General features: G+C 37.3%; 2 protein-coding genes and 1 long non-coding RNA gene across 3 annotated transcripts in view; 2 read left to right on the forward strand and 1 right to left on the reverse strand.

The window, feature by feature from the left end:
* Positions 1 to 485: 485 nt before the first annotated feature.
* Positions 486 to 3674, forward strand: LOC113099147 (uncharacterized). The gene is made up of 3 exons (XM_026264235.1): positions 486 to 1062; positions 2443 to 2769; positions 3382 to 3674. The coding sequence occupies exons 1-3, from the start codon at positions 1017 to 1019 to the stop codon at positions 3672 to 3674; spliced, it is 666 nt and encodes a 221-aa protein (XP_026120020.1). The 5' UTR covers positions 486 to 1016.
* A 2624-nt stretch (positions 3675 to 6298) lies between these two features.
* On the forward strand, positions 6299 to 7114 carry LOC113099122 (uncharacterized). The gene is made up of 2 exons (XR_003289299.1): positions 6299 to 6404; positions 6751 to 7114. It is a non-coding gene; the product is annotated as an uncharacterized LOC113099122 (long non-coding RNA).
* Positions 7115 to 8520: 1406 nt separating this feature from the next.
* LOC113099127 (uncharacterized) overlaps positions 8521 to 14704 on the reverse strand; it is a 51435-nt gene continuing 45251 nt past the window's right edge. The window contains exons 4-6 of the mRNA XM_026264213.1: positions 9447 to 9743; positions 9046 to 9354; positions 8521 to 8926 (exon numbers count right to left, since the gene is read on the reverse strand). Coding sequence (XP_026119998.1) covers positions 8772 to 8926; positions 9046 to 9354; positions 9447 to 9743 — 761 coding nt within the window. The 3' untranslated portion in view covers positions 8521 to 8771. The remainder of the gene's footprint in view (positions 8927 to 9045; positions 9355 to 9446; positions 9744 to 14704) is intronic.

Consider the following 14704-nt stretch of genomic DNA (forward strand, 5'->3'; position numbering starts at 1 on the left):
AACTTAGCGAACACATGCTTCACAGATATGTTAAATATATCTATGGAAAGCTTTAAGTTACTACTTTATGAAGCAAAACAAATAAAAAACAAAAGCTCTTTTATTATAATCATAATCGGTAAAGATGCACTTCTCTCTAAAGGCATGTTTTATGAGGATATGGAGTCAAGATCTGCAGCTTCATGCTAGCGAGTAAATATTTCCTTACTGTTTCCCCTGACGAATTTATAGTAATTACTTTTGCTGATGCTTGGCAGCAAGCATATTCCATGCATTTGAGCGCAGAACTCTTCAGCTGCTCTGGCAGCATGGACCATATTGCTTCCGCAGGACACTAAACACTCTCAAGCTGCTATTGACAGCTGCGACAGCACAGTCTCACTTTGTTCCACCAAATTTGGAAAATTTTATCATCACTAATTGATGGATGTCTAAAATATAAAAATAATGACAAGCCTTAAATGGGCCCGGCCCATGTCTGAACTATGAAGTGAAAATTGGCTTGAAGCTCGGCCCAAGGGGTGTAAAAAAGTCGGTGCCTATCAGGCTCGGGCTGGAATGCAGGACCCTAGCATGTTAACATATGGCGCTTTTCCACTGCGTGGTACGACTCAGCTCGGCTCTGCGCTTTTTCACTGTGTGGTAGAGTCACTGACACAGAATTAGTGCTCATTCTAGGCTTCTTTACTTACGCATTGTGCATTCCGATCACAGTATATCGGTGGAACATACCAACTATACAAACTGTGTGGGGGAAACCTAAACTGATCCATTCACTACAAATTCTACAAGCAGGGCGCCGCTGAAAACAAGAGTGTAAGTTTGTTTACAGAATGATGTTGTCACTGCTGCAACTCCCATATATACAAATAATTATTAGAAAAATATAATTTCCCAGCAGCCAGTAGGCCCCTCCCAAGTGTAGGCCCCTGGGCTTCAGCCCTTTAAAGTCCATGCGTTAATGCGGCCCTGATCAGTGCTGGAGTAGTTTAGACTCAGTCAGAAGGGGGATCAATATGAGGACAAATACTTTCTTTGTGGGGGTTTTATTAATTGTGAATGGTGAGTAATACTACTCTTTATTAATATAACATTTTATTTTTCAATATAAATCGGAAACAGATAGTTATCTTTGTATTTTTTTTTATCTATTTTTTTAACCAAACATTAATAATTTTTCTGTAAATATAAGTTATGATAAACCAAACTGCATATAATAACAGACGATGACAACTTTGTAAGGGGATGTCGAGGTTTAGTTGTATGTGAACGTATAAACTGTAGAGGGCGCTGACGGACTGTAATATTCTGAGCGTTACTATTTTACTTGAAAGATGGCTGCAACACGAAAGCATGCAGTGCTTTAAAACAGAACTGAAAAACAGAAATATGACACCGTCTCAGTCAGTCCGTCAGTCTATCTATTGGACTTTAGACTTTGTTTTACAGTCGCTCTCATTCAGGGTGCGGCAAGGTCTAATAAAACTCTTGCCTTTTTTGCCATACCATCAAGCTCATAATTATGGCCATTGTTGCAGCCTGTCTTTGTAACATAAGGCCAACCTATTGGGTGGGTTTCACTTGTTTTTGCTAATTTTAGCCTGCTTGTTCAGAATAGTTAAGCCACCTCAAACCCCCATAATCAACCCCCATAAATCGTTAAATAAATAAGAAGTATTTTCCATTAAACAGCAGATAATATGTATGAATTGAGCCATTTGTTAAAGTGTGTCCATGTGACACATCCTTCCTGGTCAGCTAAGTTCTGTTCAGTCATTCAATATCCATTAGCATAGGCTAAACCCAGATTCTTTTTCCATTCCTCAGAATAAAAATCTGAATACATAATTGAAAAAATATCTTAATTTTTTTTATAATAAGCTTTCAAGCTGTGTAAATGAATATTTTGTTACTGTATATCTATATGTACGGAGCCCCGCACATGAAATGCAAGAGAAAATAAATAAAGTGTGAGCACGATTTACTAATTTGTTTCCTCAATGTACTAAAACGTGTACATGATTACTATTGAGTTCCCTTGATTTAAATTTACTATTGCGTTCCCTCGATTTGCTAAATCGTGCACACAATTTAGCAAATCGAGGGAACGCAATAGTAAATCGAGGGAACGAATTAGTAAATCGTGTGCACAATTTATAAATCGAGTGAACGAAATAGTAAATCGAGGGAACGCAATAGTAATTGTGTGCACATTTTAGTACATTGAGGGAACGAATTAGTAAATCGTGCACACAATTTAGCCTAATATTTTTTCCTGCATGGCTTTGTATATATGTATACAACAGCCACATACATTTTATGATTTGCATGCCTTGTAGAAATTACAAGTCATATTAGGCTTAGACACAATGCAACAAATTTAGGTCAAAAGATTAATCACATACACAATAAAAGTATAATCTGTTTCTGTTTGTTCTTCAGGTGTGTTTGGTGTTGATGCAGAAGTGAAGTCAGTATCAGTGATGGTGGGAGATTCAGTCACTCTACATACTGATGATACTGAAATACCAAGGGATAGTAAGATAATATGGAAGTTTGGTAATGAAATCATTGCTAAAATGAATGAAGCAGGTGCAAATCCCTCTACATGTGATGGCCCCGGTGCAATATTCAAAGACAGACTGAAGCTGGACAAACAGACTGGATCTCTGACCATCACAAACATCAGAACTGAACACATTGGACGTTATAGTGTAGACATCAGGAGCATAACTGCAAAACTGAAGACATTTCAAGTTACTGTTCATGGTGAGTAACTCATTTCAGTCACCTGAGGACAGTTTAGATGCTGCGGAATTATTACAATTTTAAACATTATGGGTTATGCTAGTATTATTAGGTTTGCTATTTTTATATAAACTATATAATAAAATATAAATTAAAAAAAAAAAATGTTGATGACCAAATGTTTCCAAATGATATATCCAAAATAATTATTTATTTCATTCTTATTGTATTATTTCATCTTTATCTTTAACCACATGAGGATATACTTTTAGGGAGATTTGTTCATTCTATAAAAAAGCCTCTTTTTGTGGAAAATTAACAATCATATGTGAGGCTATGTTGAAATCTGTTTGAAAGGTAGATTGGTGTATTAAATTTAAATGTGACACTAGAAATACAATAGAAAATAACTTAATACACATCTATTTCTACATATTTTACACATCGTTCCAAATCATCATCAGTTGTTTAGAAAATTGAGTGTATATCTGAAGAGCTGAATCTGAAATGCATATGGTGTTTCAATATATTCTCACAACAGAAAAATAACTTCAAAGTGTGACTGTGTGGAAATTACAGCATTGTAAGCTCAATCTTCTGTTTGCTCTCCACATGTGTTTGTTGTTGAGACAGATGTTGTGGAGTCAGTGTATGTGATGGAGGGAGATTCTCTCACTCTACACAATGGTGTTAAAGTACAGGGATCTGATCAGATTGTGTGGAAGTTTGAAGATCAAGTCATCCCTATTGCTTACTTAAATAGCCCTGATGAGACACAATGGAGAAACATTCATCTGAAGGATCAGACCCAAGACCTCGTCTTCAGCAACATCCGAAGCGAACAAACTGGAGTTTATACAGTGGAGATCAACACCATCAGCATGGTCTTGCACAGAAAATACTATATTGCTGTTGTTGGTGAGTAGAACATGTTTCTGTCTTTCCTTGATTATGTCATTATGTTCAGACGTGTCATTCATTATCCTCTTTAACGTTCCCGTTATAAGTTTTATTCTGTCCAGTCTTTGCTTGTCCTGTATTGAGTTAACGTCTATGTGTACGTGTGTTTATGCCTTCTCTCTGTGGATTATTAACTATCTTTTTTCTTCATCTTCATTCTCATTCGTTCCCTCGTGTACCAAAAGTGACAGAATACCGGACCCGAAAAGTTAAAGTTGCGGCGCCCCTCCTCTCCGTTTTGTGTCTGTTTTTCCCAGTTTTTTTTTTTCACTCATGGATTATTTAAAGCATTTACTTCCCCTTATTTAACATGGACATCACCCTGATTTCCTCCTACTACTGCTGGAACAGGGAGGGATGCCCCTTGAGTTCCACACGGCGATCTTCACAGAGATCACCAACCACTCCAGCAAGTTAGACAGCAGCCTCTGCACGTTCTTCCTGATAAGCCTCAATGAAGAGTGCATGGCGCTGCTGTCTGGAGGTAGACCTCGGGACTCATTTGCCACTTTTGTGGAATGGGTACTGGTGAGCAACAAATCACCATTCACCATCAGCCTCACCGAGGAGCAGCTCACCATTACCACTCCACACCCAGAACCCAGCCCACCATCTGCCTGCTGCACGGAGCCCAAGCCTGAGCCCGACATGCCCCCTCTTCCCCTAGTCTTTAATCAAACTCTCTGTCCGCCTGGAACTGTATGGCAGTCTGGATTTCCCACCCACCCTCCCTCTCGTGTTGACACCGCTGTCACCTGTCAGCACCTCTGTTCACCCTCAGCCCACCATCTGTGTACAGGATCCCTTGTCTCTGCCTCCAGACTCCGCCTTGGGCATTCGACCAAGCGGCTCCACCATGGCTTCTAGCTCCATCCTCTCCACAGTGGCTTTTCAGCACACCAGCTCCACCTGCCTCACTCATCCCTCTGCATCCATCTTGGTCTGTTATCAACCATCAGCCTCCTCAGGACTCCACTCCTCTGGCTCCACCTTGTCCCTCCATCCCTAAGGCTCTGTAAGGCTCCTCCTTCCCTCCAGCTCCACCTCAGTCCTCTGTTGCTCCGGCTCCATTGTGGCCTTCTGGATCCCTGCCTCCGCCTCAGTCACTGGCCCCATCTGCTCCACCTGGCCCTCCAGATCCTCGTGTCACCCTGGCTCATCGGCTCTCCATCTTTGCTTTGGGATCTTCTTCCACCTGCTCCGCCACTGTCGGTCAGCCGCTGGAGTTGTCAGCCCTTCCTCCACCATTGCTCCTCCCTCCATCAGCTCCACCTTGGACTGCTATCATGGCTGAGGCCTGGGTCTCACCTGCCTCCTCCTCCTGCTCTGCTTCCCTCCATCATCAGCACTATGGACTCTTTTGGTCATCCTCCTACCTTTGCCCAAACCTCCACTGTTTTCCTGCCAGCCCTTTAGCAACCACACTGTCTCCTTCATTCTCCATAGTGAGGGGTTGTGCTTTCTATTAGTGGGGCGAGCTATCACACCCTAGAACTGTTTTCATTACCCATGTGCTCAGTATGACCTAGTTTCTGTCTTCCCTTGATTATGTCACTTTGTTCAAGTGTGTCATTCATTATCCTAATTAACGTCCCCCACATAAATTGTTTTCTTTTCAGTCTTTGGTTGTCCGGTATTGAGTGTATGTGCGTTCATGCCTTCTCTCTGTGGATTACCCTCTCTGTGGATTATTAAAGACTTTGTATGTCATCTTCATCTTCGTTCATGCTCGTTCTCTCGTGCACCAAACCATTACAATTCAAGTTTTTTTTTTTTTACTTCTATATATCATATGAAAGGATGAGATCTGATGTCTTATGATTTTTTTTATTATTATTTTTTTTTTAACATGTAATTTGGTACATGTTAAATTGCTACTTTCTGTAGCCAATGACCACTCTAAACAAATATGCTAATTTAGTTGCACTACTAATTTTGTAATTCAGTGCATTTCACCTCTACCACACATTAATTAGAGTCTGAAAAAAAGAGTGTCAGGGTTATTTTTTTTCCTAGAGAGCCATCTGTTCTTTTGTTATCTCTAAAGAAAAACTATTCATATGTGTTTGTTTCTGTGACAGTTGGTGGGAAGACAGTATCAGTGATGGAGAGAGATCCTGTCAATCTAGATACTGGTGTTCTTGAAATACAGGGATATGATCTGATACTGTGGAAGACTGGAGGTAATATTGTGGCTGAAATCAATAAAGGTGACAATATATTTGGACCTAGAGATGAAGATGATCTGAGATACGGTGGCAGACTATATCTTCATCGTAAGACTGGAGATCTCACTATCGGTGACTCCAAAACCACAGACTCAGGAGATTATCATCTACACATGAGCAACAGTGAATACACCTTACAAAGGACCATCAGAGTTACTGTCAAGAGTGAGTACATAAAATATTTTTGTGCAGAAATTCTGTTTATGTTGTAAATAAAAAAAATAAATGCCTTGGTTAACTTTGAACTCTGCGAAAGCTATGCAGTTTTGTTATATGTTTATAGTGCTGATGTTTCTAGTGTTTGTTATAGATCAGACACATTCTCATTAATGACTGTCTCTTTTTATCATCACAGCTCGACCTCAGTCAGGTGCTCCTTCAGGGATATATGGTGCTGGTGTTGGTTTGGTAGTTTGGGCTGTAACTGTGTTTTTTGCTGAAAGATTTGTGGACAACGAAATCAAAGGTGTAAGTATTACAGTCAACTCATACGGTTAGAGCTAAAATATATTAATGTATTTAAAAGAAAATGCAAAGTTGAGATTCTTCTTTCCATTTGTTTGTTTCTACACACTGTAGCTGAGAAAGTTTTCTGTTTTTAATTTAAGTATAATTACTGTTGAAAGGATAACAGATGATTTATTTCCCTATTGTAAGTGTAGTGAAGAAGAACATTAGGGCAGGGGAACTTATTATTATTATTATTATTATTATTATTATTATTATTATTATTATTAAAACTATTATTTATTCATTGCTATTTTCTTATTGTTTATTGTTTTTTTTACTGTGATTCTTTCTGTTTTTATAACAGATTTCAGTGAAAATAAAGTGAATCACTCTCAGGATCAGCATGGAAAAAATGAAGAGAAACAACAGTTCATAATCACTGTAACAATATAAACTTCGGCCTTGCATGACATGCCAATCAGTTTTAATTTGTTTGTTTTATGGATACATTTTGACATATTTTGATTTTTTTGTCTCATGCTTGACTACCCGAACAAAAAAAGGAAAATTTAAAATAAATCAACATATTTCAAAAATTTTCACTTGTTTGAAATTTGTGTTTTAGTTTAATTGTAAGGGTTCTTGGGATGCCATTCATGTGAAAGATTGTTTATCCAGTGCTTATACAGATCTATGTACAAATACAGAATAAAGCCAATCAAACTTGATAAAATTGAGACTATGTTTATGGTGCCAGAGTGAACAGTGTGGATGGATTGTGTTGTTGTGTTTGAGGGGGGTTGAAGTAGCCCCCAAAGTAGTGCAATGACAGTATCAAATATTGAAACTCAAAACATTTACATAACTAAAATACTATAGGGCCTATTTCACATTCAACGTTTTGCAGATTGATTTTAAACACAGCTAAAAGGCTTCTTACCAGTGGTCATCCTTCACAAAACTTGAATTTTTGATCAAATGCAATATTTTAAACCTTCAACCTACGGAGGAAAATCAACCTGCCAAAAACCTGGCATCCAAAATATATTGACACCGCATATTGATAGCGGCTCCCTGATGTGCAAAAATTATATTTAACATTAGAAAGTTGATGATAGTCAGAAATTGGGAGCGGGTTTAAGAAAACAGTCCTGTGCGGGGCCAAAATGCACACATAATGGTGACTGTAGAAAGCAAAAGGGGAAGTTGTGGCCTAATGGTTATAGATTTGGACTTCACATTTGTAATCCAAAAGTTGTGAGTTTGAGTCTCAGGCCAGCAGGAATTTTAGATGGGGGAAGTAACTATACAGCACTTTCTCCACCTTCAAAACCACAAATGAGGAGCCCATGAGCAAGGCACCAAACACCCAACTGCTCCCTGGGCACCTCAGCATAAATTGGCTGCCCACTGCTCCAGGTGTGTTTACTGCTGTGTGTTTGCACTTTGGATGGGTTAAATGTAAGCTAAATGTAAGCTAGTTATTATTATTATTAATTATTATTATTATTATTATTTTGCTCAAGGTTAATTTCTGCAGTGTACATAATTTCTCCATGAGATCGCGACCAGTGACTGGTCATTAATAAAACACAATCAAATAGGTATTTGAAGCTTACAATGATTAAACTTGAATAATGTGTACAGTTACTTACCAAACAGACGCCATAAACTCAATAAAGGTGAAAGTTTAACTATTTCTAAACAGTTTACATAATCTTTTGAAATGGATTTCAAAAGACAAAATATGACAATATCTTGAAATAAATAAAAAAAAGTTTGAGGTTTTTATGTGATGGAGAGAGAGAAAGAGATAGAGAGATAGAGAGAGAGAGAGAGAGAGAGAGAGAGAGAGAGAGAGATGTAATGTGTGATTGTGTGAACTTATTTAATGTACTTATGTCTCTTTATTTAAATAAATTAATTTGAATGTTGATTATTTAAAGGGGTCATATGATGCTTTTTTAAAGATCATTATTTTGTGTATTTGGAGTAACAATATGTTGACATGCTTTAATGTTCAAAAAACATATTATTTTTCTAATACTGTACATTATAGTAGGTCGTCTATGTCGTAAAAAAAAATACATAAAATCATCTTCCAAATAAAACATTTTATTGCCAGTTTTCTTGACCATACAAGCTTAAAAAAAACAGGACAGAAAAAAAACTAAAATCTTATTTTCAAACATTAAACATTAAAAACAATCAATCAAAAATGTAAAACAATCAATCAAACTGATCATAGGAGTTGGTCAAGATCAGGATTTCATTTTCTAAACCAGACTGGAGATCATGGAATAGACTGATATATAATGTAAAATAACCAATGGAAGTGACCGAAATAAACATATTGTTTATTCTTGTTTTATAATACAAGGTACATTACTGTTTAGTGAATTTCCACTCTAGTCCAGCTCTTCTGGATCTGATGTCATAAACTAGTACAACAACAGCAGCAACAGCAGCCACTCCCACCACAGCAGAGACGACCAATCGGATCATAGCTTCAGCCGTTTGACTCCAGTAGTAGTCACAGTCTGTAGAAAGAATAGATACTTCTTTTAAAACTGCATTAATTTCTTTCAAATTGACTTTGACATGTCTCATCTTACAGTGAACACTGCGAAAAAAGTTTCACTGATATCACCACTGTTACCTGAACATGTCTCACAGAGTTGATCGATGTCCAGATGTGTGGTCTGGGTGCTTACAGGATTGTTAATCACACAGCTGTAGCTGTTTATATCCTGATATTCCACCTCCAGAGGAAGAGAGAGACTGATCTTGAAATCAGACTCACTGATGCTGGACAATAAACTGTTTCCTTTGTACCAGGAGAGAGTCACGTGACTCACATTCACCACTGAACACAACAGCACACTTTTCAACTCTGATGATGATGATGATGATGATGATGATGAACACTGAGGAGAGTATCTGGTGATGACAGGAACAGGCACAGGAGCTGGAGAGTAAATAAATAAATAAATCCAAGACTATGCACAACTGACAGTAGTTAATATAAAATGAAATACTGTTTGCATCTGTAATACTCACCATAAACAGTGACAATGAATTTTAAGTCATTACTTCCAACATTTAGTTCATAAACTCCAGTGTGTTCATTATTGATGTTTGTGATGGTGAGATCTCCAGTCTGTCTGTCGAGCTGCAGTCTGTCTCTGAATACCGTGTGACTGAATGGAATGATGTTTCCTGACTTTATGCTGGTTAACAAAGTCCTGCTCGATCCAAACCTCCACTTGATCTCTTGATCGCCCTGTCTTTCAGTAAAACCAGTTCGGAGAGTGAACGACTCTCCCTCCATCGCTGACACGATCTCATCTGCAGCGCCTAGAGATCAAAATTAAATGTTAATGTTAAACGTGAACTTAAACGTTTAAAAATTATATATATATATTATTAGCTCATCTGTCCATAAATACATTTATAACACACCAATCAGAGGTAGAATACATAAACAGAACAAAACAAGCTTGTGAATCATTTTCTCAAGGAGTTTAAGATCTTTTCAGTGGCTGGTCCGTTAATGTAAGAAAAAAAAAAAAAACACTGCATGAAATACAACAGAATCGCATTGTTTCTTGATCTTAAATAGTACTGTGTGTAGATAACTTGCAGTGAGACATGGAGATATAAACTCCACCCACTCACAGAGAGAGAGAGAGAAAAAAACCTCAAGCGCGTGTGATTAGGCATTAACACGTCAGCAGCGACTGGGTTTGTGGTTCAGTTTCACATCTTGCTTCATATCTGTAGCCACCATAAAATAGTTAGTGTGTTTATATTGCTTCCACAGTAACAAGCTTTGTTTCTGATATATATTTAATAGCGATTTAAAGAGTAGAGATTCGTTACACACAGCTAGCAGTAGGCTAAGTATCTTAATGGACAAACTAAGTGCATTTAGTTTGTTTTAAATCAAATCTGACTGTTTATGCATTCACTACTTTGTTTCAATGTAGGCTATCTATTGTGTGTACATTGGAGATATGTCTTAAAGGAAAACTACTTATTTGGCCATTACCCATTCATCAGCACACTTTTGAACCCTGATGATGATGAACACAAGTTCATGAAGTGTGTTCATTAGTGATGTTTGTGATGGTGAAATCTCCAGTCTGTTTTTTTTATTACATTTATTACTCACCAATCAGAGGAGGAAAAAAACAACAGAACAAAAAATCATTTTCTTCAATCGTTTGAGATCATTTAGTGGCTGATGAATTCTGGAAGAAGAACTGATGTTACAATGCTGTTCCATGCATTCAGAGTTGTTTGCACTGTTAAAGAGTTGGATTCTCAAGTTAAGCATGGACAAAGTTTCATAAAACTATTTGAATGTATGACAAGTTTCAGACAATTTCACTCATGGCGCTTCATGACGTAGACGAGGGTGGAACTCCTAATATGGGCATTTCTCCCAGAAAAACATGGCTGCACATGCATTGACCAGAGCAAGAGCAAACTGCGCCCATCGCGCACCTCCAGGAGCTCAGCTTTTTCCAGAGAGAATCGCAAAGCTGTGTCTTTCTTTTATAAATATGATAAAACGAAAGATTTTTTGAAGATATGAAGGATAAAGGTACAAAAGATTAACATGAGATTGGGTGACACCATGTATGTTATGCCCCCTTTAAATAGGGTGTGTGGCCTAGATAACCGGTTTGGAATAAAGGTTTGGAATCTAGTAGCTTTCAACATGTCAAACAACCAATCAGTTTGTTTCATTCATCATCACATTTCGAGGCATGGAGATGTCACCACAATAACAGACCGGTGTGTAAACTCTTGGACATATTTTAAAGATTCTATGCCGCCAACTTTAAATATTTCACATACTTTTGAAAATCCTGCATTTAGTTGAGCCTGATAAGCGCTCGTTGGCACAGTTGTAAACACTAGTCTTTCTTCTTTCGTGAGGAGGTTTGGTGCCACGGTATCTTTGTTTCCAGGCAGAACGTTAAAGAACACGACACACACGTCTCGCGGAAATCCTGTAGAATTCAACAAATCTGATGAGGACTTCGACACTCCTGAAGCGTTTCCACTTTTGTGTGCCATATGCATCAGACGTTCAGCCAACAGTCTGTGGGTGTGATGTCTGAGGCTGAGACTACCTGCGATGAGACAAGCAGATCTTAAAAAAAAATCTTCAGCCAACTTCTGTGAAGTCTGGCTCTTTATACCCCTTAACCTTTTAGAACCACAAATGCATACCAATGCATGAATTTTGTTTGATGAATATCTAATCTAACTGTTTATGCATTCACTTATAATGTAGCCTTTCTGTTTTGAGTGGAAGGAAAGTGTTTGTCTTGAAGGAAAATAATCTCTTGTTTTTGCACGTAAATCAACCGCACACATGCAAAAGGAGCGAGACGTTTGTCCACTCAACAGAAGCCACATTCATCTGATTCAGTTTTCCACTTAACTGATGTGAATTAAACCACAGCAGGTTTCACTTTGACTCAGAAACTGAGCTGCTAGAGCCTCAAAAGCATTCAATGCAAACTGTAGTAATTGTTTTTATTCCAAAGTACAGCCGTTTTGAGGGGATGAGATTCATGTAAGAAGGCCTTCATAAACACTACACGCTCAAACAAATAGTTCACACTTTCTTTTTCTCTTGATTGTCCTCTCTTCCTCTGGCTTCTCTTTGCTTTTAATTACACGCACTATTCTGTGAGTGAACTTGATTTATCCGTTTTAGACCCACGGCCATATCCTGCAGAGTTTCTCACTTGCCAGATGCAAAGTGACCCTTAATGTTGTTTAATTTTAAAATTTTACTGTTGTGCTTATCTCTTCATTTTTTTTTTCTTAAAACAATCAGAGGGTGACAGACTACTTCGTCTTTTGTGGGAATGGGTGGGGAATTGAATCTATATGGAACTTTCTGTTAAACCAATATAGTAGAAATAAAAACATTTCATGAACAAATTTGAATGTAATGTGTTGTCTTATATATATATATATATATATATATATATATATATATATATATATATATATATATATTTTATTTCGACAAAACTTTCCACATTTACCACCATCTAGTGGCTAATAATATGCAGCAGATCACAAACCTCGAATAAAAAAGGATTTCATAATTTCGATCTAGTCAAGATTCTCTTTGGAAGATTTCGAAATAGCAATGACGCGACACACCCGCTTTCTGGAGAAACCACGTGACTTGGAAGTCCATCATCAGTGCACTGAATCAATGCTGTTGTAGTTCAGACGCGATCAGAAGCGACATCAGTATGATGAATAATACCTTAATTTTTTGGGTTTTATTACTCGTGAACGGTGATTAAAAAGTTTATTTGTTATGTTAATTTAACATTTTCGTTTTCAATACGAATCCTGTTACTGCTACTGCCTATGTCTTGCAGGATTTAGCTCCAGTTATAATAATAATAAAAAAACACTTCTCTGTAGCCTTAGTAATCCTGGAGACCTTGATTGATTAGCTTGTTCAGGTGTTTGATTAGGGTTAGAGCTAAACTCTGCAGGACAGCTGCACTCCAGGACCCACGCTGCCTCTCCCTGCTTTAAGGCTGTTTTTGGAGTAAGTTGTTTGTGCACGTGTGTGTGTGTGCGCGCGTGTGTTTAGTAGTGAACACTAGAGGGCGCTGACGGTCTGTTATATTCTGAGTGTTACTATTTTACATAGAAAACTGTCTGCAACTCGAATGCGTGTGCTATTTAAACGAAAGAAAACAGAAAAACAGAAGTAAGTCACTCTCTCAATCAGTAAGTCAGTTTTTTTGGACTTGAGCCCGGTTGAGTTACTGTCTCTCTCATTCAGGGCACGGCCTACTAATAAAAGTATGCACATTTTCCATAAACTACCATCAAGCTTATAATTATGGCTATTGTTGCTGTTGCAACCTGTATTTGCAACATTAGGCCAGTTTAGGTTGGGCAGTTTTTGCAAGTTTTACTTGTGAAGAATAAGTTATGCCATCCCAAACCCCAGTGTTTATTTCATAATGTAAAATATGAAATATTTTAAAATGAATAAAATGAATGCATCATTGTGCCAGTGCCACTTCTTCAGTCTTATTTTGTCCATGTGAAATAAAATAAAATAAAATAAAATAAAAAGAACAAAGAAAGACAAAAGTGTATTAAGGGACTGAGTTTAAGCTCAGTAAAATTACTTTTTGAGAGTTTTATGGTGATTAGATTATGATTATTATAAATAGAGAATTAAAAGATTATAAATAGATTATAAAGATTATAAACAAATACACGGATCTCTTTTGCTGTATTTGTTATAGTGATTAGAGTTGCTTTATTTTACTGAGACACAAAATGTAATTTATCATTGCACAAGAGCATGTAACATTCTGCAAGAATATAGTTAGTTCAGAGACTGACCTTAAATGAGCTCGTAATATCCCATCCCGTGAAAAGGGTCAATAACTGCTCAAACTCGTGAAACTATATTGTCTCATATATAGTGTAATGTTGTCATTTCCAAGTACAAGTACAGGAATAGAGCTGTTAACAAACAATATATTGCCTGAGAACTTGCTGTCATTAATATACTGTATTTAGAGCACAAATATTACAATACAATTGTGTATGTTTGTATATATTTGTTCGTTTCTGTTTGTTCTTCAGGTGTGTTTGGTGTTGAAGCAGATGAAGTGTCTGTATCAGTGATGGAGGGGGATTCAGTCACTCTACACACTGATGTTACTGAAGTACAGAAGGATAGTGACATAATATGGAAGTTTGGTGATGAAATCATTGCTAAAATGAATGAAGCAGGTGTAACTCCCCTTGCGTTAGATGGCCCCAGTGCAATATTCAAAGACAGACTGAAGCTGGACAAACAGACTGGATCTCTGACCATCACAAACATCAGAACTGAACACAATGGAAATTATAGTGTAGACATCAGGCGCATAAATGCAAAATTGAAGACATTTCAAGTAACCGTTCATGGTGAGTAACTCATTTCAGTCACCTGAGGACAGTTTAGATGCTGTGGAATTGTTATTTTTATCCATTTATTTATTTAATGAAGAGATAAAAACAACAGCAGTAACTGGCTAAAACGAGTGTAGTGTGCTAATGCTAATTCAGAGCAAAATGGAAGTCTTTAAAAATACTTTACATTATCCAGTGAGGTATGTTATTTTTGTCAACATTATAAAGAGTTTAAAAAAAAAACTGTAGTTGTACCAACCTTCCCAGAGTCCTTTGCACATTTCCTTTGTGTATTTTAAGTGTTATTGTATGAAAATTGCTTTCATCATTAAGCAGTATTCTGTTCT

This window comes from Carassius auratus, unplaced genomic scaffold, assembly GCF_003368295.1.
Source record: "Carassius auratus strain Wakin unplaced genomic scaffold, ASM336829v1 scaf_tig00216865, whole genome shotgun sequence".
NCBI classification, from domain to species: Eukaryota; Metazoa; Chordata; class Actinopteri; order Cypriniformes; family Cyprinidae; genus Carassius; species Carassius auratus.

Bases quoted from the DNA above. Each gene is read 5' to 3' on its own strand.
- LOC113099147 (XM_026264235.1), top strand. From the start codon at position 1,017: ATGAGGACAAATACTTTCTTTGTGGGGGTTTTATTAATTGTGAATG. The intron at 1,063-2,442 runs GTGAGTAATACT...TTTGTTCTTCAG, and splicing joins GGTTTTATTAATTGTGAATG to GTGTGTTTGGTGTTGATGCA. The intron at 2,770-3,381 runs GTGAGTAACTCA...TTGTTGAGACAG, and splicing joins ATTTCAAGTTACTGTTCATG to ATGTTGTGGAGTCAGTGTAT.